General features: G+C 41.4%; 1 protein-coding gene across 5 annotated transcripts in view; it reads right to left on the bottom strand.

Annotated features, from left to right (window-relative positions):
• Positions 1-27,683, bottom strand: part of ITGB6 (integrin subunit beta 6) — a 120,452-nt gene that overhangs the window by 25,881 nt on the left and 66,888 nt on the right. For all 5 annotated transcript variants that reach the window (XM_077272857.1, XM_077272855.1, XM_077272859.1 and 2 more), the window contains 6 exons: positions 23,301-23,505; positions 20,773-21,019; positions 19,684-19,846; positions 16,226-16,387; positions 13,255-13,350; positions 5,173-5,262 (listed from right to left, as the gene is read on the bottom strand). In XM_077272857.1, coding sequence (XP_077128972.1) covers positions 5,173-5,262; positions 13,255-13,350; positions 16,226-16,387; positions 19,684-19,846; positions 20,773-21,019; positions 23,301-23,505 — 963 coding nt within the window. The remainder of the gene's footprint in view (positions 1-5,172; positions 5,263-13,254; positions 13,351-16,225; positions 16,388-19,683; positions 19,847-20,772; positions 21,020-23,300; positions 23,506-27,683) is intronic.

Raw genomic sequence — 27,683 nt, 5'->3', positions numbered from 1 at the left:
GATTGTGTGGCCATAGATTGCATGTTGGTGTTGGATGAGTAGTGGTGGTCATGGCCAAAAAGAAGAGTAGACAGCCACGTAAGGTACACCTTTAAAAGGTATACTGCAAAAGTATGGTCCAAAAAGGGCAACCTCATTGAGCTATGTAAAATTATTTCTGTTTAAGGCTGACTTCAGATGTCCGAGTTTCATAGTCCATATACAGATCATGATTTCTTGGCCAGCCATGGGTCTCCTGACCTGAACGCAACAGTCTCAGATAAATGTGTATGGGGTTATTGAATTCAGGTCAGAAAATGAAAACAAATGATAAAAGATTATGTTTCCTTATCTGGTTATAAATTCAAGTGCAGATTTAGTTGATACATCCCCTTGAAATAAAATGTATTTCCCTGTTTTGAGGCATCCAAATGACGGACTACGTTACATTCCCCCCCCTTCTGTGCTCAGTATGTTATAAGAAACTGCAAATCTTTGGAAAATCGCTAAGAAATTAGGAAAATATTTCTTAATATTGTAGGTTTTTCCTAATTCTATTGCAAGATACCGGGGTCTGCAACCAAAGTAATGTAATGAAGTCCTCTAAAACCAACTCCTGTAGCTCTAACCCTTGGTATTGGAGAAGCACTCCGCAGACTAATGTCCCGTCTTCTTCTTCTCTTTCACATGCGACTTTGCTTTGCATTGGTAAATTAAATTTCCCCTCTGCCTGGCTTCATACTGACTTAACAGCATTATAATAGTCTTAGTCATGGCCAGCTTTATTTTGTAAGTCTGGGCCATTAACCAGCTGCTGCAGATAAAATAGTGTGTCATATTATACAGCCATTAATGTCAAATGTGATTACATAGCCAAGATAGGAAGGAGAGAAGGCTCGTGGCTAATGCAAGCCTGTAAAGCACAAGGCTTGAGTTCATTACTAACGCTGCAGGATTCGACATATCCATATTGGTTTTGCCACTGTAGCACTTAAACAGAAAAGCGATTTGTATCATCTGGATCCACATGAAACCAAATAGTCCAGTAATGGAGTTTTTAACCCAGTTTTCACCAAAGTGATGAGCGTAGCAGTGCATAGGATAAGGGAATGGCCCTCATACCTAGCAGAGGAAGCCACATTTGTCTTGTATTATCCTATTTTATCTTGTCATGCATCCTTTGAGATAACATTTATAGCTTATATTAGTGCTGCGGAACCACTGAGAGCCAGGAAAGCAATGTATTCCCATTTTAAGTATATTCATTCTTTGTTTGGAGCCTTGAACTTGGCATTATTCATCTTACCATCATGCTATGTTCCTTACTCTATCAATTGGTTTTTTTGATTGCATATTCACAATTTATATTTTTGGAGAGACTGTTTGTTTCTTTGTATGATTTGTGTCATTTCTTTTTTTCATAGGGGAATGCTTCACTGTTAGTGATTTCTTATGGTCCTTGTAGGATTATTACATTTTTGTTTGTTATTGCTCATGCCCAGGGGTGGGCAATCAACGTTTCCGAGGGGGCAACGTGAAATTAGTTCTGCTCGTTTTTAATATTAACTTATTCATTGTAATTATCTTATATTAATTGAATCACATAATATTGTGCAGAATTAAGTATGCTGACATCCCCCTATATACCATATGAGCCCGCACATAGCCCCTCTATATACAGTATGAGCCCTCATACAGCCCCTCTATATACAGTATGAGCCTCCACAGAGTCTCCTATATACAGTAGGAGCCACCACATATACAGTATGAGCCTCCATAGAGTCTCCTATATACAGTATGAGCCACCATAGACTCTCCTATATACAGTTTGAGCCCCCTTACAGTCCCCAATATACAGTATACAGTAAGAGCCCCTCTATATACAGTGTCAGCACCCACATAATCTCTTTATATACAGTATGACCTCTTACATGTCCCCTCTATATACAATATGAGCTCTCACTTAGCCCCTCCAAATACAGTATAAGCTCCCATATAGGTTAATATATGTAGTATGTGTCCCCACAGAGCCTCCTACATTCAGCATGAGCCCAATATAGCCCCATATTTGCAGTATAAGCCCCTCATAGCCTCCTTGTATACAGTGTAAGCCCTCACATAGCCTCCTATATACACTGTGACTCCCACATAGCCTCTGTATATACAGTATGAGCCTCTATAGAGTCTCCTATATACAGTAGGAGCCACCACATATACAGTATGAGCCCCCATAGAGTCTCCTATATACAGTATGAGCCACCATAGACTCTCCTATATACAGTTTGAGCCCCCTTACAGTCCCCAATATACAGTATACAGTAGGAGCCCCTCTATATACAGTGTCAGCACCCACATAATCTCTCTATATACAGTATGACCTCTTACATGTCCCCTCTATATACAATATGAGCTCTCACTTAGCCCCTCCAAATACAGTATAAGCTCCCATATAGGTTAATATATGTAGTATGTGTCCCCACAGAGCCTCCTACATTCAGCATGAGCCCAATATAGCCCCATATTTGCAGTATAAGCCCCTCATAGCCTCCTTGTATACAGTGTAAGCCCTCACATAGCCTCCTATATACACTGTGACTCCCACATAGCCTCTGTATATACAGTATAAGCCCCATATAGCCTAATATATACAGTATGTGTCCCCACATAGAGTCCTACATACATTATGAGCCTCATAAAGCCCCATATTTACAGTATAAGCCCCCTCATAGTCTCCCTGAATACAGTGTAAGTCCCCACATAGCCTCCTATATACAGTGTGACCCCCACATAGCCTCTCTATATACAGAATAAACCCTCACATAGCCCCTCTTTATACAGTGAGAGCCCCCTAAATACAATGTGTGAGCCCCCCATAGACTGCTAAGTACATGCAAACATTCCATATACATAAGATAAAAACATACCCACCTTGCTAGAAAAACTGGGTGTCAAAGGGGTGTGTCCATGTACAGTCAGGCATAGTCATTACTGATTGGATACAGTGCAGGGACACGCCCCCAACTGTTAACACCCAGTTGGTAATTTATTGCTAACATTTTAGGAGGAAAAATAGAAGAGTGGCACAAAGCAAAGTTATAAAAAAAAGATGCTCCAGAATTCTTTTAGATAAGAGTAGTTAGTAAAGTAGAAATAGACATGTCATAGAATGGATTAAACAGGAACTTAGGGTAACATGAGAGCCAACAGGCAACTGCAGTAAGCCATAAAGATGTGCTTCATACTTTACCAACCATGAACTATAAAACCATTTACAAAATAAATAAATATATACACACAGTATGAGCCCCTCTATATACAGTGTGAGCATCCACATAGCCTCTCTATACAGTTTGAGACCCAATAACCCCTACATACAGTGTGATCTCCCATATAGCCCCTATACACAATATGAGCCCCCATATCGCCCCTATACACAATATGAGACCCCATATCGCCCCTATACACAATATGATCCCCCATATAGCCCCTATACACAATATGAGCCCCCATATCGCCCCTATACACAATATGAGACCCCATATCGCCCCTATACACAATATGATCCCCCATATAGCCCCTATACACAATATGAGACCCCATATCGCCCCTATACACAATATGAGACCCCATATAGCCCCTATACACAATATGAGACCCCATATCGCCCCTATACACAATATGATCCCCCATATAGCCCCTATACACAATATGAGACCCCATACCGCCCCTATACACAATATGAGACCCCATATAGCCCCTATACACAATATGAGCCCCCATATAGCCCCTATACACAATATGAGCCCCCATATCGCCCCTATACACAATATGAGACCCCATATCGCCCCTATACACAATATGATCCCCCATATAGCCCCTATACACAATATGAGGCCCCATATAGCCCCTATACACAATATGAGACCCCATATAGCCCCTATACACAATATGAGACCCCATATCGCCCCTATACACAATATGAGACCCCATATAGCCCCTATACACAATATGAGCCCCCAGATAGCCCCTCTATATACAATATGAGCCCCCATATTGCCCCTCTATATTCAGTATGAGCCCCCACATAACCTCCCATATACAGTATAAGCCTCACACGCCCCCTGGACCTCTGGGTGATAGGTATCATGGTCATGTTCTCTGGGTCATGCTACTTTTAGCATTCGCGGCATTGCGCTGTGCTTTGTCCTATTTATATTGTGTTTTTTTCATGCTCAGAGCCATATAGTCCTTTGGATAGACTTTGTATATATCTCAGTGGGTGATTTTTGCTCATAAATATTTTTACATCTTTAGGGATCATTTGACCTTATGATTTGGGCTCACCTAGTAAATCTATCCTCCTGCAATTTTTTCATTGGACATGTTTCTATCATGTAATGATTTAGGCATCAACTAGCAGCAAGATTGATTTGTATATTATGTAAAGTATTGTCTTCATCTTCAATCATGCTGCGAGCTGTGCGATACTAGTATATATATGTGTGATCAGTATAGCAGTGGTATCTTTTCAGGAGGATTATTTATATTTAGAGGGCTTTATGCTAAACACCATCTTGGGCTAACCTCACTTCTACATGTCTACACATATGACAGGTGTATTCTCTGAATTATTGCTTTTTGAGTATACCACTGTATAATAACGCATTTATGTGTATATTGCTTCCTATCACAACTATGTCCAGGGGGTTGGTTTCCAATTTGGAAGCCATGATTAAGTTCAGTTTTTACGTGATTTTAAATGTGTGGTGTTTTTTTGGTTGACAAATAAAAAATTATATATTCTTGAACAATTTATAGTGGTGGTCCCCATTATATAGCCTGACGCTTTGTGTTTTTTCATATACATGTATATATACATATACATATATACATATATATGTACATGTATATATATATATGAGTCCCCACATAGCTCCCTATTTGCAGTATGAGCCCCCATATAGCCCCTTATATACAGTGCAAGCCCGCAAATAGCATCCTATATAGAGTGTGACCCCCACATAGCCTCTGTATACAACATGAGTCATCACATAGCTCATCTTTATGCAGTATGAGCCCATATATAGCCGCCTATATACAATGTGAGCCATATATATATATATATATATATATATATATATATATATTATCCATATAATATGTTATATAATAATATGAAACTTAAAATCTTACTTTGTATGCTGATAAAATCAATTGTAATACATTTCCAGAGTCTTTGTTCAGTAGTCCTACAGTGGCTCCAGGTATGAGTTTGGCATATTTCTGTAATAAGGAAGAACAAAACAGTATACAAAGTTTGTTCTAAAGTGAAAACTGTAAACTTTCCTCAAGTAATATACAATATTTTAGGAGACATATTTTGGGATATTGGGCAGCAGGGAAGACACCTAGAACTTAGAGACTTAGCATACTCCATATACACAATGGCACTTACCTATACTGCTGATGCCACAATACCATTTTTAACATTCAGCAGGTTAATCTGCTGGAAATCCTTCATCTTTATGTCACTGGTCCCAGTTTATGGTCCAAAAACAGTGCCAGCCCTCCCCAATATAGAGTATAAGAAATTCACATACAGATTAAAAACAGTTTCCGACATACCACTGTTATTTCATGTTTCCAGAATGTAAGTAGGCTCATCTAACTTCTTAATTTAGATCATATTTCTTTACATTCTTTGTAAAGCCGACTGCATTAATAGTAGACTACTGCTACTTTGCATTTTTTTAGTTATATGAAATGGAAATTTTCTGCAGTTAATTTTAATGAAACAACAGGTTTTCTTCTGCAGCTTGCATATATTACAATACCTTGCAAGCTGCTTGATTCTGTTCAGTCTCAATCTCCGCAGCCAGATACCTCAATCTCTACAATCTCCTGAATGCTCATCTAAACTGAAATCTGGCTTGATTTTAGCACAGATGCCTGTTCGCAAGATTAGAAAATAGTCTGGAGACTGAGTCATCAGAAAGAACCTGGCAGTTGGGATTGACACTAAACAGCATCAAGCAGCTTGCGATGTAAAACATGCAAGCTGCAGAAGAAAAAAGCTTAAATGCATGCAAAGGTGTCCAAGACGTTAGTTACACTCACTGATCGCTCAATTTACTGTGTAAAAGTGTTCAGCTGCTACATGAGGGTGCTGAAGGGAGCTTTTTGCACATTTTTTGGCGGAATCATGGGGTTTTCGAGACCCAGACTCTGCTGAGTTACAGGACGTTTAAAGTCCTCTAAGACATATACAAAAAAAACTTGTGAAACTTTAGTTATACTTGAAGTAACTCCATGAGTAGGAGATTGACCTAAATATTATATCTCCTAAAGTTGTACAATGGAGCCAAACAAGTTTTGTAATCACACAAATGGGCTTTCTTTATGGTCCTGAGTTATATATATATATATATATATATATATATATATATATATATACAGTATATATATAAATCATGTGATAGTCTCTGAAGCAATAACCGAGAATGTCTTTCCGCCAACATTCCTTGAATATTCTCCCAATGACATTGTTACTGTTTAACTTGGAGCCCAGCCTGAAGTTATTTCCAAGCTACTCTGAAAATACAAATATTTCCTACTATTTCAATGCGTGTCATCTACTTGGGCCTTCAGTGTAGGGATAGCTGTAGATAAAATGGATCAAGTTTCCATTTGAGAACTTCTCTTAGATAAAACACCTTACATTTTGGCAAACGCAGTGATATTTTTGTTTTTAGGAACTGAGTGATTGCTGTGCAGCAGGTGCTTAAAATATTGGCCTATTAAGATATTTTTTTCCAATGATTACTGTACTTTCTGATAACTTGATCTTATTTGATCTATGGATCTATCCTGAAAAACAATCACCCCAAAGCGGCAGCGACTAGCTGCCTCCGTCCTGTGTAACTTGCTGTCCACTGACTGTTGCTAAGTGTAATCCATTCCTAGTAGTAGAAACCCCAAGACAGATTAAAAGAAATATAGGTGGAGATTTGTCTCTCTGGGTCGGCTTTCCTGTCTGTCAAACTGCATTCAGACATAACAGAGAGATGGGCTATCAGTCCAGGGTAGGCAAGCCATTGAACATTGACATGAGCAATGCATTCTGGGAAATGAAAAAAAATAAGTTATGGCACCTATAGTGCTGGCAGAATGCAGATGAAAAGTTGCAGATTTAAAATGAGAATTAAAACAGTTTCTGGATGTATTAGACTAGTATACGCCAGGATTGTCAACTTGATTATTTTTTGTTTTCGGGAAAACAGGTAACATTGTTTACCAACCCATTGAAGAGCTATAAAAACATAAAACTTATAAGCAACATATGTCTTTAGCTTAGAATACTGATATGAACCCATCATCAACACTCGCTGTGAGCTGTAAAATGATGACAACTCTGATCACAATAATGTGTACAAGCTCCTTCAGCTTCAGAAAAATCATGGACACATCAAATTTTTAAGAAATGGAGAAAAAAGTATTTTACTTCACCACCAAAAGTATTCTCTGTTACCTTCTTCCCCCCCCCCCCCCCCCGGTTATGTACTGTGATACATACAGGCTGCAGAAGCCAAAAAGTTACAAATTTGTAACAGAATTGTTGTACAAAGCAGATATGTTTTTTTTTACTTTATTTATTTTTACATATCACAATTTGTATTAAAGATAGATTTAGAAATCTTGTCATTTTTATACCGGTCATAGGGGCTTTTTTAGATTCTAACTTCTCTTTGTTTCTGGAAATAACAAATGTACATAGCCAAAATAGTGAGATTTCTACCCTATCTTTGGTATTGCGGTGTCTACTGACTGTGTGTAAAGGTCATTGTGAAGGGAGGAGGAGGTGGAGGACATTGCCTATTGTGATTGGTGAATCCATTGCACAGAGGAGTAAAAGCTATCAGAACCAGGAGCTCTGACAGATTTGTAACATTTTTGCAGATCAGTCATTGTAATCTTGCATCTGATGATATGAAAATGCATAGAAACTCTTCCTGAAAGGACAGGAGGTCTAAAAAAGCCCAATTAGCCAGTAATATACACTGCTTAAAAAAAAAAAGGGAACACTTCAACAACAGAATCTAAGTAAATCTCCAAGTAAATCAAACTTCTGTGAAATCAAACTGTCCACTTAGGAAGCAACACAGTTTGACAATCACTTTCACATGCTGTTGTGCAAATGGAACAGACAACAGATGGAAATTTTTGGCAATTATCCAGACACCCTCAATAAAGGAGTGGTTCTGCAGGTGGGGACCACAGACCACATCTCAGTACCAATGCTTTCTGGCTGATGTTTTGGTCACTTTTAAATGTTGGTTGTGCTTTCACACTCGTGGTAGCATGAGACGGACTCTACAACCCACACAAGTGGCTCAGGTAGTGCAGCTCATCCAGGAGCCCATCTGCGATCTGTTGCCTGCAACATCCTTCAGCATGACCAGTTTGGCAGTGGGTCAGTAATGGTGTGGGGTGGCATTTCTTTGGAGGGCCGCACAGCCTTCCATGTGCTCGCCAGAGGTAGTTTGACTACCATTAGGTATCGAGATGAGATCCTTAGACCCCTTGTGAGACCATATGCTGGTGCGGTTGGCCCTGGGCTCCTCCTAATGCAGGACAATGCCAGACCTCATGTGGCTGGAGTGTGTCAGCAGTTCCTGCAAGATGAAGGCATTGAAGCTATGAACTGGCCCGCCCGTTCCCCAGACCTTAATCTGATTGAGCACATCTGGGACATCATGTCTCGCTCCATCCAGCACAGACTGTCCAGGAGTTGGCGGATGCGTTAGTCCAGGTCTGGGAGGAGATCCCTCAGGAGACCATCCGCCGCCTCATCAGGATCATGCCCAGGCATTGTAGGGAGGTCTGTTGTGAATTCCGTTCTTGGGCTCCCTCCGGTGGTTGTGAATGGCACTTTTGTGAATTCTGCCCTTGGGCTCCCTCTGGTGGTTTTGAGTGGAACTGCTGCTCCTTGAGTTTGGCATTAGCACCTGCTTCCACTGATCGTCTCTCCTGGCTCTGCTATTTAACCTGGCTCTGGGCTTCAGCCAGTGCCAACTGTCAATGTTTCTTGGTTGGATTCAGATCTCTCCTTGCATTTTTCTGATTGCCGGTCCATTTCAGCAAAGCTAAGTCCTTGCTTGTTCTTTTGTTGTCCACCTGCTGTGGACTTAATCGCTCAGCTCATGTTATGTTTTTTCTTGTCCAGCTTTTCAGTATGATATATTCAACTTAGCTGGAAGCTCTGAGGAAACAGATTTGCCCTCCACACCGTGAGTCGGTGTGGAGATTATTTTTGTAGACTCTGCGTGGATTTTTTTAGCTTTTAATACTGACCGCACAGTAGCCTTTTCTGTTCTGTCTATTTAGGTAGTTTTGGCCTCCTTTGCTAAATCCTGTTTTCATTCTGTGTATGTCATTTCCCTCTCCACTCACAGTCAATATTTGTGGGGGCTATCTTTCCTTTGGGGGTTTTCTCTGAGGCAAGATAGCTTTCTGTTTCCATCTTTAGGGGTAGTTAGTTCTCAGGCTGTGACGAGGTGTCTAGGGAGTGACAGGAACATCTCACGGCTACTTCTAGTGTTGGTTTTAGGATTAGGAACTGCGGTCAGTACAGATACCACCTCCTCAGAGCTTGTCCCATGTTGCCTCTTAACCACCAGGTCATAACAGAGGTCATACAGGCACATGGAGGCCACACACACTACTGAGCATCATTTCCTTGTCTTGACGCATTTCCACTGAAGTTGGATCAGCCTGTAACTTCATTTTCCACTTTGATTTTGAGCATCATTCCATCTCCAGACCTCCATGGGATATTAGTTGTGATTTACATTGATAATTTTTAGGTTTTATTGTTCTCAACACATTACACTATGTAACGAATAAATATTTACAACTGGAATATTTCATTCAGTGATATCTAGGATGTGGGATTTTAGTGTTCCCTTTCTTTTTTTAAGCAGTGTATAAAGAAACCATTGACAAAACATTTTTTGTTTTAAATATATTAGTGGCCACAAGTATTGAGACTGACACACGTTTTCATAAAGATTGCAGCTTCACTGGTTTTCAATCTTTTAGTCAGATGTTTCTATGGTTATAAACATTTCATAAGTTTTTAAACTTTTATTGACAAATGCCTCAAGGTTATGTAAAGACTCAATATACCTGGTAGCTGCATATCAGCTTCTGCGCCAAATCCTGACTGGTTTTGACAGATTGATATATACCGTAGTTTTGTAGGAAAAGATAACTTGTATTTTAGTCATTAAAATCTCTGCTCAGTCTGGACTCAAAAAATGATTTTACATATGTTAGCGGTTGTGTTTAATGAATAAGATTGCTCGAAGTTTCAGTCTGTAATCTTCATTCATTCATTAATTTTTAGATCACCGCCTGATAAACAGTTTGCAGCCTTATTCAAGTGTCATATTTCTCTCTTACAGGAGTATCTCTCCCAGTAATATAGGTTGGATGTGTTCTCACTAATCAGCACAACTCCAATACTTTACGTATTATCTCTCTATGTAATTTTCTCCTTTTGTTTGTCCTTTTTGCTCTGCCCTCTCTGAGACTGTACATGGTTCCCCCCTCTCCACTGCAGATCTGTGTACATACCCCTCCCTGACCCTAATTCTATCACTATGGGTAGATTCACATGAACATATTAAAAATAGCTCACAATAACATCCAGAAAAGTGGGACGATTTTTTTTCCTCACTTTTCATCCGCATGCAGTCTGTATGCAATCTGCTCCACTGAATATCATTGGACCGAGTGCTGCCCGTTTTTTTCACAGACAGCACTTGGACCGAAAATACTGTCTTGTGAATGAGCCCTAACACCGAGAGAAGGGAGTTAAGGAGAGCAGAAAGAGCTATCGGAGCCAGGAGTTCTGTCAGATTTGTAACATTTTGCAGAGCACTCAGCTAGATAATGGAGTTATCAATACAGACATTCTGCAGCAGAAAAACAGTAAGTGATTTAGAAAGTTTCTTAATTTTGCATATAGGATGCAGTAAAAGGTATTTTTTGTTATATCAAAAACAAGTTAAAAGAAGAACATATTATACACAAGGTAATTGCAGAAAACGGTCAGAAAACAGAAGAAGGCCCTGTAGGCGAAACGCGCGTTGGGGTGGTGGCACCACAGCTTCAGGTAAAATCATGCTCTGCACATGTCTCACTTAGGATTTCTTTACAATTTTCACCAATTGGTGTACTGTCTCCATCTAACTCTTTGAGCATTACTTACCAGCTTTTTACTATTGGGTATCACCTGTATGTAGCTGTGGTGTCCCGTTTTCTGACCACCTTGTATATAATATGTTCTACTTTTGGTTTGTCTTGATACAATAAAAATGACTTTTTATCTCATCTATTTTGTTTTTTATGTGCATTCTTGCTTCTATATGCTCTCTTGTGATTTTGCAGTTAAACCTCAGCATGTCATCCTCATCTTCAAACAAGGTCACTAGACTGTTTACCCTTTAATTGTATTTAGTTCCCCTTTATGATTCATATATATAGTGAAGAACAATACAATAATTGTGCTATGGTGTATGTAACCTTTAATCTCTAAATTACCATAATGCTATTTGTCCACCTGCTCGAGAGCACTGGTTTAATGTGAAAGGTCCCCTTTAGAGGTATGTCCATAGGTGATCCCCCCACTAATTTTGTAAGCCAAGACCATGTCCAACAGGGTACCCAAACCAGAACCATACATTGGCACACGTACTGCCATATATAGCGGCTTGCACACAGCTTAATGGGAGATAAGACATCTGTGCACTAGAATATAAGATCTTAGATTGTTTGCATCTTCCCTTTGCTTGATTCTGCACAACACGAGCCATCCTTACTGATTACACAGGCACAGGAAATATTGCTCATTATATTCTCATTTCAGCGTAGACCCAGCTCATCCCAGGGAAGAAACACCATTAATCAAAGGCTAATGCAATTCTACATATTAAATCACTGTGTAGGCTAGATGCAGCAGAGCAGCACAAGGAGCACAGAAGCGGCAGCCATCCCCGCAGAATGCGTAATGTACAGATTGCAAGAATCGAGGTTATTTACCATTAGGATGAAAGCATATTCTGAAATCTGGAACCTCACAGTTAAATTCTTAATTGTGCAAAAATCGATCACAAAAAATAAACGTTTTTTTAAAAAAAGTAGCATTGCTGAAATGGCTGTTTCTAAAGGATGTGTTTCACTCAAGACGTCTAGCATCTGGCTACACATTAATGGGTCAGTGGGATAGATCACAACTGTATGATCACTAGGGGAAGTTCGCAGATTCCAAAAATGGGGGTCCGAGAGCCCCCAGTGAGAATGGAGTGGTACTGAGCATGCTTGATCACCAATCTATTGACTTCTATGGGACTGATGGACCAGCTAAATCTGCAATAGATGTGACTTAAGCCATGATCCAGCATGAGATAAAAGGAGGACACAGCAGTCAGCTCCATCACAGTCTCTCCTTGTACTGTGACAATTCTGGCAATGGGTGTACAGGAGAACTACAGGGCTGCGTCATTTCAGTGGATGGGACCAGATACTGTTCCGTGGCCAGAAGAACCACTGTGCTGGGAAAAAAGCAGTCAATAGTGCCATTGATCAAATACTCAAGATAAGGTGGGTCCCCAAATATCAGACCCCCACCAACCATAAAGTGCTGACATATTAGATGGGTGCACTCACATGAGTCATGCCACCTTGTGGGACCATTTCAGTAGCATGCCGATAAGGACAGACTGGTGCCCCCTGACCATTCCTCTTTTCCTCTTCCATTGGGAAAGGAACCTGAACTGTGGTCAGCTGGCTTTATTGGCATGTTTTCACCTTAAAATTAGCAGGTTCCTCCATAGAAGACCCAAATACCTAAATGAGGTATTCCCATATTGTACATCATTTTACATTTAAGGCATATCCACAAGATATGATATAAATGTATAGTAGATGCTGATCCCACCAACGGGACCACCAGCTGTATTGGGAATGGGGCCCTGATTCATGCTGGAAAGGTGATTGCTATTCCAATTAATTTGTCTAGGAACTCCGACCATGTCTCTACTGACATAAGGACATAGATGTGGGTCCGATTGGGGGGACCCCCATCTAATATACATTTATGGCATATCCATAGGACATTGCATAAACGTACAAGATAGGAGTATCTCTTTAAGCCTGAAAGATCAACCAGCTGCAGTGTGCAAAACGCAATGTTGAGGAGAGTTTCACTCTTACCTGGTAGAGGGGGACTTGTTTTTGAGTGACAGCAAAAATAAGCAGAATATTATTCTCCACCAACTTTTCTATCAGTTGACCAAGTGTTGGATATTCCTGGAAGAAACAATTAGAAGATGTATTGATTGACTGGATATAAAGCTACGAGAGTCATCCTACTCATTCCGATCCATGTTCCCATCTACTATATACGGAAGATGAGAGACACCAGACCCCACAATGCAGAGGAGCTGAAGGCTGCTATCAAAGCAACCTGGGCTTCCATAACCCCTCAGCAGTGCCACAGGCTGATCGCCTCCATGCCACGCCGCATTGATGCAGTAACTGATGCAAAAGGAGTCTGACAAGGTACTGAGTGCATTTACTGAACATACATTTCAGTAGGACAACATTTCAGACTAGATGGTGGCCCGATTCTAACGCATCGGGTATTCTAGTATATGCATGTCCACATAGTATATTGCCCAGTCACGTAGTATATTGCCCAGTCACGTAGTATATTGCCCAGTCACGTAGTATATTGCACAGCCACGTAGTATATTGCCCAGTCACGTAGTATATTGCCCAGTCACGTAGTATATTGCACAGCCACGTAGTATATTGCCCAGCCACTTAGTATAATGCTCTATGCAGTTATGGCCCCATAGATGCCCCATATCATGCTCCATGCAGTTATGGCCCCATATAATGCTCCATATAATGCTCCATGCAATTATGGCCCCATAGATGCCCCATATAATGCTCCATGCAGTTATGGCCCCATAGATGTCCCATATAATGCTCCATGCAGTTCTTTATGGCCCCATAGACGCTCCATACAGCATTGTGCCACATGTAATGCTGCTGCTGCTACAATAAAAAAAAAAAATCACATACTCACCTCTCGTCGCTGCTCCTCAGCGTCCAGTCTCTCCGCACTGACTGTTCAGGCAGAGGGCGGTGCGCACACTCATACGTCATCGCGCCCTCTGACCGGCACAGTCACTGCAAGAGGACGGGAAGACGGAGCGGCGCTCGGCGGATGGAACGTGGACAGGTGAATATGAAATACTCACCCGCTCCTGGCTTCCGGTCCCAGGGTGTGATGACGTCGCGGTCACCTGACCGCGACGTCATGGCAGGTCCTTCTCGCGCAGGCGCGCAGGAGCTGTGATGACGTCGCTGTCACATGACTGGGTCACAGTCACATGACCGTGACGTCACAGCAGGTCCTTCTCGCGCAGGACTTGTGATGACGTCACGGTCACATGACCGTGACGTCATGGCAGGTCCTTCTCCAAGACCATCCTTGCTACCGGAACGTGCCGCTTGCATGGACCGGCCGGAGCATCGCGAGGAGCGGGAAAGGCGGCGGAAGGTGAGTATATAATGATTTTTTATTTTTTTAAATTATTTTTAACATTAGATGTTTTTACTATTGACGCTGCATGGGCAGCGTCAATAGTAAAAACTTGGTCACACAGGGTTAATAGCGGCGGTAACGGAGTGCGTTACCCGTGGCATAACGCGGTCCGTTACCGCCGGCATTAACCCTGTGTGAGCGGTGACCGGAGGGGTGTATGCGGGCGCCGGGCACTGAGTGCGGGGAGTAAGGAGCGGCCTTTTTCTTCCAGACTGTGCGTGTCGCTGATTGGTCGTGGCAATGGTCGTGGGCGTTTTGCCACGACCAATCAGCGACTTGGATTCCATGACACACAGAGGCCGCGACCAATGAATATCCGTGACAGACAGACAGAAGGACAGACAGACAGAAGGACAGAAGGACGGAAGTGACCCATAGACAATTATATTGTAGATTTTAAAATCATTTTTAAAGCTCTTATTATAAAGTATTCTAATTTACTGAGATAATGACTTTTGGGTTTTCATTGGCTGTAAGCCATAATCATTAACATTCACAGAAATAAACACATGAAATAGATCACTCTGTTTGTAATGACTCTATATAATACATAGGAGTTTCACTTTTTGTATTGAAGAACTGAAATAAATGAACTTTTTGATGATTTTCTAATTTTGTGAGAAGCACCTGTATATTGAAGGAGTTGTCTCACCGTGATAAATTGGTAAAATTGCAAAGTGCTTGAAAAAACAATATTGAATATTAAAAATCCTTTTCGAGTGATTTAAAAAAAAAAATTATATAGTTTATTGCTCATTGCCTCTGCAGTTTCCTAGCCAAGGAGCGTGCACTTCAATCTCTTTTCGTTAGAGCCGACGAGCGCTGCTCTGAAGCTAATCGGATCACTGGATTTGGCCAGCCTCAGTGCCGCTGCTCTTTGATGCTGCAGAGGCAAAACTGCCTCTGTTTGCAGGATAGAAGAACATATTGTTAAAGGGAATCTGTCATCAGGTGTTTGCTATTTCATCTGACAGCAGCATGGTGTAGGGGCAGAGACCCTGATTCCAGCGATGTATCGCTTTCTGGACTGCTTGTTGTTGGTTCCATAAAATCAGTGTTTTATCAGTAGGAGATTATCACAAGACTAGTTGTCTCATGCCATGTAGTCCTCCTGGTATGCGCAACCACACTCTTAAAACCGATTGTCAGCTTTCTGCCTATGCATAGTGTACACAGAAAGCTGTCAATCAGAATCAGCGTTCAGAGAACTGCTAGATCTGCAGCAGAGAAAATTGATTTTATTGAAACTATACAAAGCAGCCCAGTAAGTGATACATAGCTAGAATCAGGGTCTCTGCCTCTACATCATGCTGCTCTCAGATTACATAGCAAAAACCTGGTGACAGATTCACTTTAAGGACAAGCACAGTCATACTTACAGTCAATATGTAGAAAGCTGCGAGGCAGGGAAGTGATGCGCTTCTGGACGGAGAACATGAGAATAATCCAAGGTTTAGTCTTGCGGATCAAGAACATTTACATGACAACATGGGCATTAATTAGTGCTCACACCATTAATAGAGCTGATTGAATAGTCCAGTAATTGCAGTGAGTAGAATGTGACTTTACCTGGACAGCTGACATGTAATATTCATTCCTGCTGTCTAGGTGGCATTGACAGTCATTTGGAATCACAATGCCGGCCAGTTTGCTATCCATGCCGTAGTGGGAATCTTGATCAGTCACAAATACCATCAAATGCATTGATCCGTTTCTCCATCCAATTCGGTTCTGCAATGGAAGGAAGGTATATTGACACATTTCTGCAGAGAAGTCCTAAATAGTCGCTCCAAAAAGTCACTCCAAGGTGCCGAGACAAAGCAACCACATAAAAATGCAATAATGGCGCTCACCTCTGTATCTGCTCGGTGTAATTTTGGGTTATTAAGCAGTAAGTGTCTTCAAGGAGACAGAGGACATTCTATGCATCTAACGTAGCCAATAGGTCATTCAAAATAGGAGAAAATAACCGTAGGATTAAAAAATTCTCGTGCTCCGGGGCTTTAAAAAACAAGTGGACCTCATTGTCCGCAGATTGTTTTCATATTGAAGGCAATAAAAAAATGTAAATTAATTTTTAAGCCTATGGTTATTTTATCCTATTTTTAATAACCTATTTTCTGCACTTCAGAATGCCGGTCACTAGGTGTCGCCGTTCTGTCTAATGTGCCGCCCACTGCCTTCTATCCAGTGTGCTCTGTCTCTAGCAGCAGAAACACGGAGATGGATACCAGGAAGTGGACGCGCGTCGGGGTCTCGAGAGGCAGGGCCTTCACTTTGGTGCAGGCAAGCTACTGGACAATGGCAGGAGCAATGCATGCTGGGAAGTGAAGGAAAAGAAGTTCCATCACCTGTAGTGCTGGCAGAATGCTCATCTAGAAAAGAACTGCCTTCTCCAAAAAAGTGATTGACAAATTACAGAGCAGAGCATAAGAATCAAGACTGTCCCTGAACATATTAGTCTGGGCTGAGCACTGAAAGCAGGGATGAGAGCAGCAAGACCAGATGTGAAAGGACAGAAACTCTTTAAAGGGAAACTGTCCTGTTTAAAATCGCTACCGCTACTCACTTGCACGTAAATAGCGTTAACATGTTTCCTGACTGCTTTACTGAAAGTACGGCTACTGGGAGAAAATTAACTTATATCCTCCTCCCGGGAGCCGCTCATTTTCAGTAGTAGAGGATGTGTATGGAGCGATTGCAGTCATCACTCACATCACTGTGAGCAGCGGCTGTAAATCATTCCGTGACACTTTGATTGGAAACTCGCTCTGCAGCGCATCTGTGCAGAGTTAGCTGTCATTAGGAGCATTAACCCCATATCTGCAAGCAAATAGCGTTTTTTCTACATGTCAGGTTCCCACTGAAGTTAAAACTGCAGCCAAATATTACTAATGGAGAGAGCAGACCGAGTGTGTACAGTGCCATAAAAACCGCTCTATTACAGGAGCTACAGGACGTGAAATATCTATTACTTTGAGAATTTCGGGACATTTCCTTCAAATATCACAGATTCTTCTCCACCTCTCCTTACTGCTCCTTCTACTACTACTACTACTACTACCTCTTCTCCTACTACTCATACTGCTGTTACAACTACTACTACTTCTCCTACTTCTACTACTCCTTCCTACTCCTGCTACTAGTACTCCTACTGCTACTCCTACAACCTCTACCCCTGCTACTCATACTCCTACTACTTCTACTTCTTCTACTCCTTCTCCTGCTACTACTACTCCTACTGCTACTCCTACCACCTCTACCCCTGCTACTCATACTCCTACTACTTCTACTTCTTCTACTCCTTCTCCTGCTACTACTACTCCTACTGCTACTCCTACCACCTCTACCCCTGCTACTCATACTCCTACTACTTCTACTACTTCTTCTCCTGCTACTACTACTCCTACTACTGCTCCTACTCCTACTACTATTCCTACTCATGCTGCTTCTACTACCACTCTTACTCCTACTCCTACTACCACTACTCCTGCTACTACTCTTACTACTACTACTACTTCGACTACTACCACTCCTACTACTGCTACTACTCCTACTACAATTACTACTACCACTCCTACTAATACTACTACTCATTCTCCTACTCCTTCTACTCACTCCTACTACTACACTTGCGACTACTACTACTCTTACTACTACTACTCATACTCCTCCTACTACTACAACTCTTACTCCTCCTACTACTACTACTCCTAATCCTACTACTCCTACTCTTACTACCACTACTACTAATTCTGCTACTACTACTACATCATAAGTACTGGTGTAGCAAGAATTCAAGATAAATAGCCACTTACTTTGCACACGGCTACCTGCATAATGGCATCAAATCCTACTTCAGGTGCATCAATATTTGCTGATATTCTTTGCTTTTGCACTATATATTTACAGTGCCATACAAGCTGCTCTATTTCAGAAGCTACAGGACATGCAATATCTATTGCTTTGAGTGTTTCTGGACATTTCCTTCAAATATCACAGATTCTCCTACAACTCTCCTTACTACTACTACTACTCCTCCTACAACTCCTGCTCCTCCTACTACTACTCATGCTACTACTACTCTTGCTGCTACTACTTCTACTCCTCCTCCAGGCTCCTCCTCCTACTACTTCTACTACTACTCCTGCTGCTGCTACTACTTCTCCTGCTGCTACTACTATTACTCCTACTCCTGCTGCTACTACTTCTACTCCTACTCCTCCTCCTACTACTACTACTACTCCTCCTACTTCTACTCCTACTACTCCTACTGCTACTACTAATTCTCCTGCTGCTACTATTACTCCTGCTCCTTCTTCTCCTACTACTACTACTCCTACTCTTGCTGCTACTACTTCTACTCCTACTCCTCCTACTACTACTACTACTCCTACTTCTACTCCTACTACTCCTGCTGCTACTACTACTTCTCCTGCTGCTACTACTACTTCTCCTGCTGCTACTATTACTCCTGTTCCTCCTCCTACTACTACTACTACTCCTACTCTTGCTGCTACTACTACTTCTCCTGCTGCTACTATTACTCCTGCTCCTTCTTCTACTACTACTACTACTCCTACTCTTGCTACTACTACTTCTACTCCTACTCCTACTCCTCCTACTACTACTACTACTCCTACTTCTACTCCTACTACTCCTGCTGCTACTACTACTTCTCCTGCTGCTACTACTACTTCTCCTGCTGCTACTATTACTCCTGTTCCTCCTCCTACTACTACTACTACTCCTACTCTTGCTGCTACTACTTCTACTCCTACTCCTCCTCCTCCTACTACTACTACTCCTGCTGCTACTACTACTTCTCCTGTTGCTAATACTACTCCTCCTACTTCTACTCCTACTCCTGCTGCTACTACTACTACTCCTACTCTTACTACCACCACTACTCCTACTCCTGCTGCTACTACTCCTACTCCTACTATTACTACCACTACTGCTACTTCTGCTACTACTACTATCATAAGTACTGGTGTAGCAAGAATTCAACATAAATAGCCACTTACTTTGCACACTGCCGCCTGCATAATGGCATCAAATCCTCCTTCAGGTGTATCAATATTTGCTGATATTCTTTGCTTTTGCACTATGTCATTGAAATTTGTTGTATTGTGAGTCAGTGATAAAACATGTTTATAGCCAAAGGTGGGTAAGCAGTCCTGGTATTCTCTAAGGTAAAGTGAAAACAGTCATTGTATTCATTGTAGCAACCTAAAATGTTTGCATTGTAAGTCATATCTAACGTTATGATCACCACTCATGTGCTAAGTTTTGATTGTGGTAACTCCCTCTGAATCTCTGCCACCACTAGAGGGAGCTTTAGAGCTTACTGCATACAGAGTTATACATTATTAGCTTTCAAGCAGAAACACATTATTTGATTCCAAAGCTGCAGATATTAAAGGGATTTGAATCTCCGTGTCTGAGAAACTGTTGGCCATGGTAAACATATATTAAGAAATGTATTATCATAGAAGTTTGAAGCACAAAACAAAAAGTTATTAACAGATGGATATTTAATTGCATTTCAATAAAAATGTTCCACTGTTGGGCTTCTACAGGCACTTGGATTTCATTGCACATTGTGGTCTGCAATAAAAAATCAGCAGAAAAAGACAGATAAAAGAGAAACAAGCACTGTGTCAAACTGCACTAACAAGCTCACTGAGGGATTCTCAGTTATGTCATTCTGCAGCCAGCCATAGACAGTGCAACATGGAGATTATGGAAGGACACATTTTTAATCGAACCCTATTACCAACATTATTTTTTATTTCCGTAAAAAAAATCTGTTCCAAAAGGTGGACAGCCCCTTTAAGTACAACAGTAGAATTCAGATTAAAAAAAACACATTACTTGTATGATTGATAACTATCATATATAGCCCAAAAATTGTCTGTCGTTTATGTTCCATTTTGTAAAGTGGCTTTGGATCTATTTACAGGGGGGGGAAGAAAGTTATGTCATTTTGGCAATGGACATTATATGGTCATCGCTTGATAAGTCACAGATGATTAACACATTATGCATTGCTTTGGTTAATCACAGTCAGCAGTTCTAGGAACATTATGAGTAAGGGTGAGTAAGATTCTTACTGGCAGGGGTTCTTTATATACTCTGGAACAGTATATATATACGGGGAGACTGGCTTTTCTACAAATGTCCCAAATCCCAGGCGAAAGTTACTCGTCAGATTGGACATTTCCTTCGAGAGTGTGGATCCAAGTTGTTGTATGGTTTCCAGATCGTCCTTCATGGAGGCCGAGAGGTCCATTAAGTAATATAAGTCGACCGGGTAGTCTTCACTTTGACGGACATCCACTTGAAAAGTAATTGCATTCCCTGGTGGAATTATTGGGCGGAGAGTTAGAAAATTTGTATCTGTGCTGGTTTGGGGTTCAATAATAATTGTGAGAATGTACAGTAGTATCAATCATATACATTGGACTAGAGATTTTATATTATTCGTTAATTTCACGTCATATCGAAGTTATTAGCTATCAACAAAGGCTGAATAACTAGGATTTCTTCTGGATTACTGGATGATGGATTAAAGGGGTTGTTTCATCTAGCTGCAGGAATTCTTACAACTAAAAGTTTGGCACTGTGGTACCAGTGATCTGAACTGTGCGCTCTGGTGCTGCAAGCAGAGGCAGAATTGCAGAAATGCAGGAGGGGCATTTAAAGGGGTTGTCCAGGTCTGGAGTTCAAGTCAGCAGTCTCTCTATGTGACTACAGACTTGTCAAGCCTCGCAGTGTGAGCGCTGTCAGGATTCTCCGGGGGCTGACAGGTATGTGACTGCAAGCATACGATTTGCATACTTGTTGTCACATGCCAACTGGTCGTGGAGGGCCTGCTGAATACAAGTGAACACAGTGAGGCCGGATACGTCTAGTTTGAATGTGTCCTGAAATATGTAAATCGCATCCTGACAGCGCACACTGTGCATGCTGTGAGGATTCACAAGTCTGCAGTCACTCTACCCTGCACAACCCCTTTAAACTGACCTGATCCAGCCAACTTCAGAGCTGCACTTACACGGTGTATAGCAAACAGCCTGTGCGTTCTCCTTGCCTATAAAACAAGCCCTCTCTGAGGTGGCCGGTAACCTGGGAAACTAACAGTAAAACATAGAATTAAAATTCCCTCCTTTCTTGAGAATGGGAAGTATTTTTTTCATAGGACGTAAGTTTGCAATTTTAACCATTAATGGACATCAGACAACCCCTTTAATGCAGCTGACTAATAAACATAGAAATCATAACTACCACGTATGAGCCAGTAGGTGACAGACTGACATAACGGACTGAGAATAGACTCACATTCATCAGGGTTGTAGCTACAGAAAAGACATAACTTCTACTTATGCGGGACCCAAAAGTCAATTTACTAGATTAAAAAAAAAGCTATAAAAAGTGTATGCATATCATAAAACAACTCAGGGATGAAAATGCGCTGGTGTCCATACTCTATCGGTGCTGGCTGGGCGACAGGTGTCATACAGCTATTTTGTCGTGCCCAGGGTATTTATATTAAAAGGAAACTATCAACAGAAAATAAACTATTGATAATTTTTTTTTTTTTTTTTTCAAGTATTTTTTTTACAAATTTTTGGCAATTTTTTTTATTTTACATTGCATAAATTTGTATTAAAAATAAAAAATAGAAAATTTAATGCTGGCTGCTGGGGCGCTTTTTTTTAAGCTTATATTTCCTTTTATTTCAGGAAACAACACATGTACACTAGGCTCATTGGTCAGTTCCCAACACCTTCTTTTATATTGAAGTGTCTAATGAGCGTGTGCAAAGGTCATTAGGAAGCAAAGGGGAGCAGGCTCAGCTGTGACATTGCTTAGGGTGCTTTCACATTGCATTCAGACACCCGCTCGGTGGCCCCGCCAGGGCTTACATCTGATCCACCTGGAAAATGGGATTCGGACATACCAGTATTTGCCGACGAAGCCATAGACTATACTGGTGCCAGTAGAGTGAACATGAGCTGTGCCGTGCATCATTTTCGGGTGTATACGCCTAATGGAGGTGGACACTCAGACGGGGGGATTTGGAAGTAAGACCCGATGGGACCACCGAAGGGGTGCCAGAACGCAATGTGAAAGCACCCTTATTCTGATTAGTGGATCCTCTGCGATCAGCGGTGTGTAGAAGTGATACTGGTTATTGTAATGCTGCCTCTGCTGATAAAACAACTCATGTAAACTCTTAGGAGTCTAAATAAGTCCCAATGACAAGTGTGAAAATTGCACAATTACTAATTTTATTTTATTTTTTTATAGTGATCATAATATAATATGAAGAAAAAAAAGTGCCAAATTAAAAAAAAATACACGTAGCACAAGAACTTGACTTAAATAATACATAATTTTCTGATGATCGCTTCCCTTTAATGGTAACGGACGAAAGTCATTACCCCGGTGACGGAAACCCCGACTATTACATAAAGCCCTTTGAGACATTAAAGGTGGCGGAACTCACTGACTTTGGTGGCGTGTATGGGGCGTCCCAACCATTACTGTTGGGAGTCAAGGATTAGGACAGTAGATGGACAAAAGAGCCTTAGATACACTGTATCCGAGGCATATGGGCATTGTACGCACAGCTTACCTGGCCTGAGTTTCAGGACAAGCTTTTGTGGAGTGATCTGTCTTACGTGATCACTGTTTTTCTGCGCTCCTTCTGTAAGGGGATTCCTCCTGTGGGTTTCGACTTTGGATATCGGAAATTCAATGCGGTTTGCAAGGCATCCTTTAGATAGCAGCACTTCAGTAGTGTCACACCGAGCTGGGACTCCCAAAGGATCTGTAAAATTCTGTAGAAGGACACGGCACAAGCAGATGTCAACAGAAAGTCTATATCTCACAAGGGGGCAGCAAGCTTGACGGTTGCAACAATCTCAGTATAGGCAACAGGTGACTTGAACAAAGGTAAACAGTGGTCAATTGCATCCAATCTGCCGACAGTGCCCTCAGCAGCTCATCCATCTCACTACAACATTCTCTGTGTCACTGCCAGCAGCTCAGCTATCACAGTACTGATCACAACTCTTCTCATGGTCCCTTCTCTTGGCAGCACTGTCCTGCTGTAACTTGTTTGGGACATTGCACACTGCACTCCGTTACCATGTATCAGGGCCTCACGCACAGGCATTTGCCTCCTCGTCATCCTTGGCATGGCATTTAACACTCAGTCTTCAGTCTACAGACTCCTCTTATGTGGTTCTTAACCTCTTTTATTGTAGGTTGACTGCCTCTTTTCCTCTTTACATGCACTTTTCACTGGATTTAACCCGTATGCGCTCCTCTGCTATCACCATTCTCACTCTAAAGAGCGGTACTTTCTTTTGCAGGGGAGCTTGGCTTCTCAGAACAAATGTCACAACCTCACAGCAGAGGTTTTTTTTTTTTCTTTTTTTCCCATGGTTCATTACTGTCTTACATTTTAGCACCTTACGCTGAAGCCATATGTTGCCCTGACATTAATCTAGTATTGCAATTTTTCTTTGGGACAGCCCTCGAGGAGCGGGGGGCACCGTTGCGTAGGTCTAGGGTGCCAACCTCCGCTGTGAGGTAGGGCCAGATCAAGGGACAGTTCTCATCCTCTATTGGTCCTTATCTATTAATATTATATACACATACCTTTCTATCCCTCCCGTCATAGGGAGTGCTAGGATAGAAGGGACATTCGACGGTGAGCGGGGGCGCCATTGCGCAGGTCTAGGGTGCCAACCTCCGCTGTCAGGCAGGGCGTTGATAAGTGATAGGCGATTAGGGATAGGCACCTCCCTAGGTCTTTTCTATCCAAGTGCCAAATTTCTATGGTGATGGTTTTGTGTGCACTATTTTTTAATAAATAAGTGAATAAAGGTATTTTTTTAGTGTTTTGGGGTTTTTTCTGTGAATCGTGTACTCAGAACAAATGTCACTGACCACCACTCAGACTGGAGTTTTTACATACACTACCGTGGCCCTTATAAAGGCCTGGGGTTCTGCATCTTTGTAGTGAGTGCTCCTTGGATTCTAACAGGGGCTTGAGGACTCAAGATAATGCTGATACCATACGGAACCGCAGAAAATCCACATCACCAGCAGTTCAGTGCACATTAACTCTTTAGAACTATGTTTGTAGATTGTGAGCCTTCGCGGGCAGGGTCCTCTCTCCTCCTGTACCAGTCGTGACTTGTATTGTTTAACATTATTGTACTTGTTTTTATTATGTATTCCCCTCCTCACATGTAAAGCGCCATGGAATAAATGGCGCTATAATAATAAATAATAATAATAATGTTCAACACCCTTGCTTAGTGATACAATTGACAACTTCTACCCGATGACACCCTACATAAGGCATTTCTTGAACCAGGGTATATCTTCTCTCTAATTACTGCCTCTGACACCACAATTCACAACTCATATCTGATGCATCATCCACACAAGTGTCACATCAGTTACACAATCAAGTGAAAATAACATTGCATCAATTCACATTATAGTAAAGCGTTATATTACAAACCTGCCTAAAGGAGCGTAACATGAACTAACAATGACATTTGCTGTTGGTACATAGCTTAGAATGACGGTATATAATAGTGTCTTGTACAGTTTACTAACACAACAGAGTAATTTAATGGCACTAAAAGGTAAAGCATATACGGTACATAGTATCAATCTAACTAGGTCGCCAGTTATTTATTCCACCGCAAACAATGCAAATAGTAATTTATATCAAGCAATGAAATGAATATGCAATGCTAAGTGTACAACAATGGGGTCCGTGTATTGTTCATACTTTTTCTAACAGATTAAGAGTACGGTTCTCGTTTCAACCCGCTAATATGTCGAAACCAAGCTCTAGTCTGTTGAGTACTAAGGCTAAGACCATAGTGAATGATCAGTAAGTTCCAGCTGCTATCAATGAACCACCAGCTATGGCATGACTGTAGAATGGATTAAAAAAAAAGCAGCACTTTGGCCGTCACTTTCACCATTTCACTACCTACGACTTGTGTAATATATTATGACAATTAACAATAGTCGTGGCTAGAGGTCAGGCTTAGATCTAGGTATCATATTATAGCCCATGTTTGACTTCAAATGATCACAGGATGAAAAGATGCAACATTTAGAATGAAAATGCGGAATGGGAACTTTGACTTCCAGGTTCCAGGTTCTGTATCTGTGTAGGGGAGAAGGAGGAGGATCTGCAAAGTGAGAGCGGAAAGAAAGTTCTGTGGTCAACATGTTAGGCCTAAGGTTGGACTCAATGGACTTCAGTCTAACCTCAACCTTAAAAACTATGAAATTATGAAAGTCTTTTATTGTCACCTGCCCTCTTTCCCCATCTTCAGTCTTTGGGTGAACCCGTGTGTGTAAAACACAGTAATTGTTCTTGTTATTGTTCCTCTGAGAGAGAGGATATACCGTATGTTCCACATCACATTTAGATGGGTCTTTTTTTGGTAGTATAGGAGTGAGAACATCAACGGTTTCATAATCCACCCCTTTTGTAGAGTTGAGCTAAAAGATTTGCAGAACCCAGTGGTCATGTAAAAGGAGTTTCTAAAGGCTCTGGTCCCATGGCCATGGTCTAACGACGTGGCTGCCGGACACTGGGTCCTGCAAATCTTTTTGCACAACTCTAGTAACAGGTTGTCTTTAAGATCTGGTATTTCAGAAAATCCATAGCTAGAAGACCTCATAGCCAGAGACCAGACTAGTGCAGGTGTCAGGTCTCTCCTATAGTAACTCTACCATTGTTGCTTATCAGACTATTTGCTAATTTGTGACTCGGATTAGCATCTGGATCATAGAGCTTTTCAGTCTCAGTTATGATGATTTCTGCAAGGGTTTGTGCATATAGACATAGGTAACAAATATGAAAGTTATTCTGAGCTTCCACGGGAAAAAAACATCCTACATTATAACTGGTTCATACCCAAAAATCCAATCCTCAGTGATCATAGGCTTTTATGTTCATATTCTATATAGCCATAGGGAATCCTAACTCTTGATATCTCATTTCCCAGCAGTACGAGGAGATGGTAAAATCCTGCATGGATGAGGTCTGGACATCTTGGGGGCACTCCTTGACTTCCGCCCAGACGATAATATTGATTCATTTTCCATTTATCTCTAAAGCAATCTCAAAGTTTAATTCTGTTGTATTAGATGAATGATGTTTTTTTCTAAGGCAGGAAGTGAATCTCGCAGCGAGTGCCCTTAAATGGCTCAACAAATTCCTCCCACTGTTTTGTCTGATGGAAGATGTTCACTGTATACAAGCCGGAAAGATGCTGTAATAAAAGCTTCATGTCCGATGACCAGCAGCAATACCTGAACTGTGTGAATATTGGACAATATATCAAAATAACTGCAAATTATTTGGGTATCATCCACGTAACTGGGGCACCATTGACCCAGAAGGGAAAGTGACTGTGTGCTCCTCCTCTTCCATGGTATAAAAAAAAGTAGATGGCCACTTTAATTTTGAAAGAGGAATATATGCACGGGTCACTAAACCAAAGATCGGACTAGTCTGGCAGAGAATCCCATGAATAGCTACTGTATCCATGATGTCCATATGGGCAAGGTTTGTCCATTTTTTTAACCAGAGGAGTCATTTATACATATATTAAGCAAGTTTTACATTTGTGATTTTATGGAACCCATCATTGTTCAACTTTGATGTCACATTATACCCTTAAATTAATCCAGCTAGTGTAAAAAATGTAATAACAGAGAAGTGGGGGGGAGGAGGGGGATGCAGCTGCAGTATCTCACCCTCAGGATGTCAGTGAGACTGCATGGTGTGAGAGGGTAGAGAGATCAGCAGAGCAACTGATCAGGTTAGCTAATCTACTCAGGGAGAGGAGGGGGATGCAGCTGCAGTATGTTTCCCTCAGGATGTCAATGAGACTGCATGCTATGTGGGAGGGGGGAATAAGCAAAAAAGAGGATAGCAGATTAGCTGGGACCACAGTTTTTATATAAT

This window comes from Ranitomeya variabilis, chromosome 7 (assembly GCF_051348905.1).
Source record: "Ranitomeya variabilis isolate aRanVar5 chromosome 7, aRanVar5.hap1, whole genome shotgun sequence".
NCBI lineage: Eukaryota > Metazoa > Chordata > Amphibia > Anura > Dendrobatidae > Ranitomeya > Ranitomeya variabilis.
This window is presented reverse-complemented; position numbering and strand designations above follow the sequence as displayed.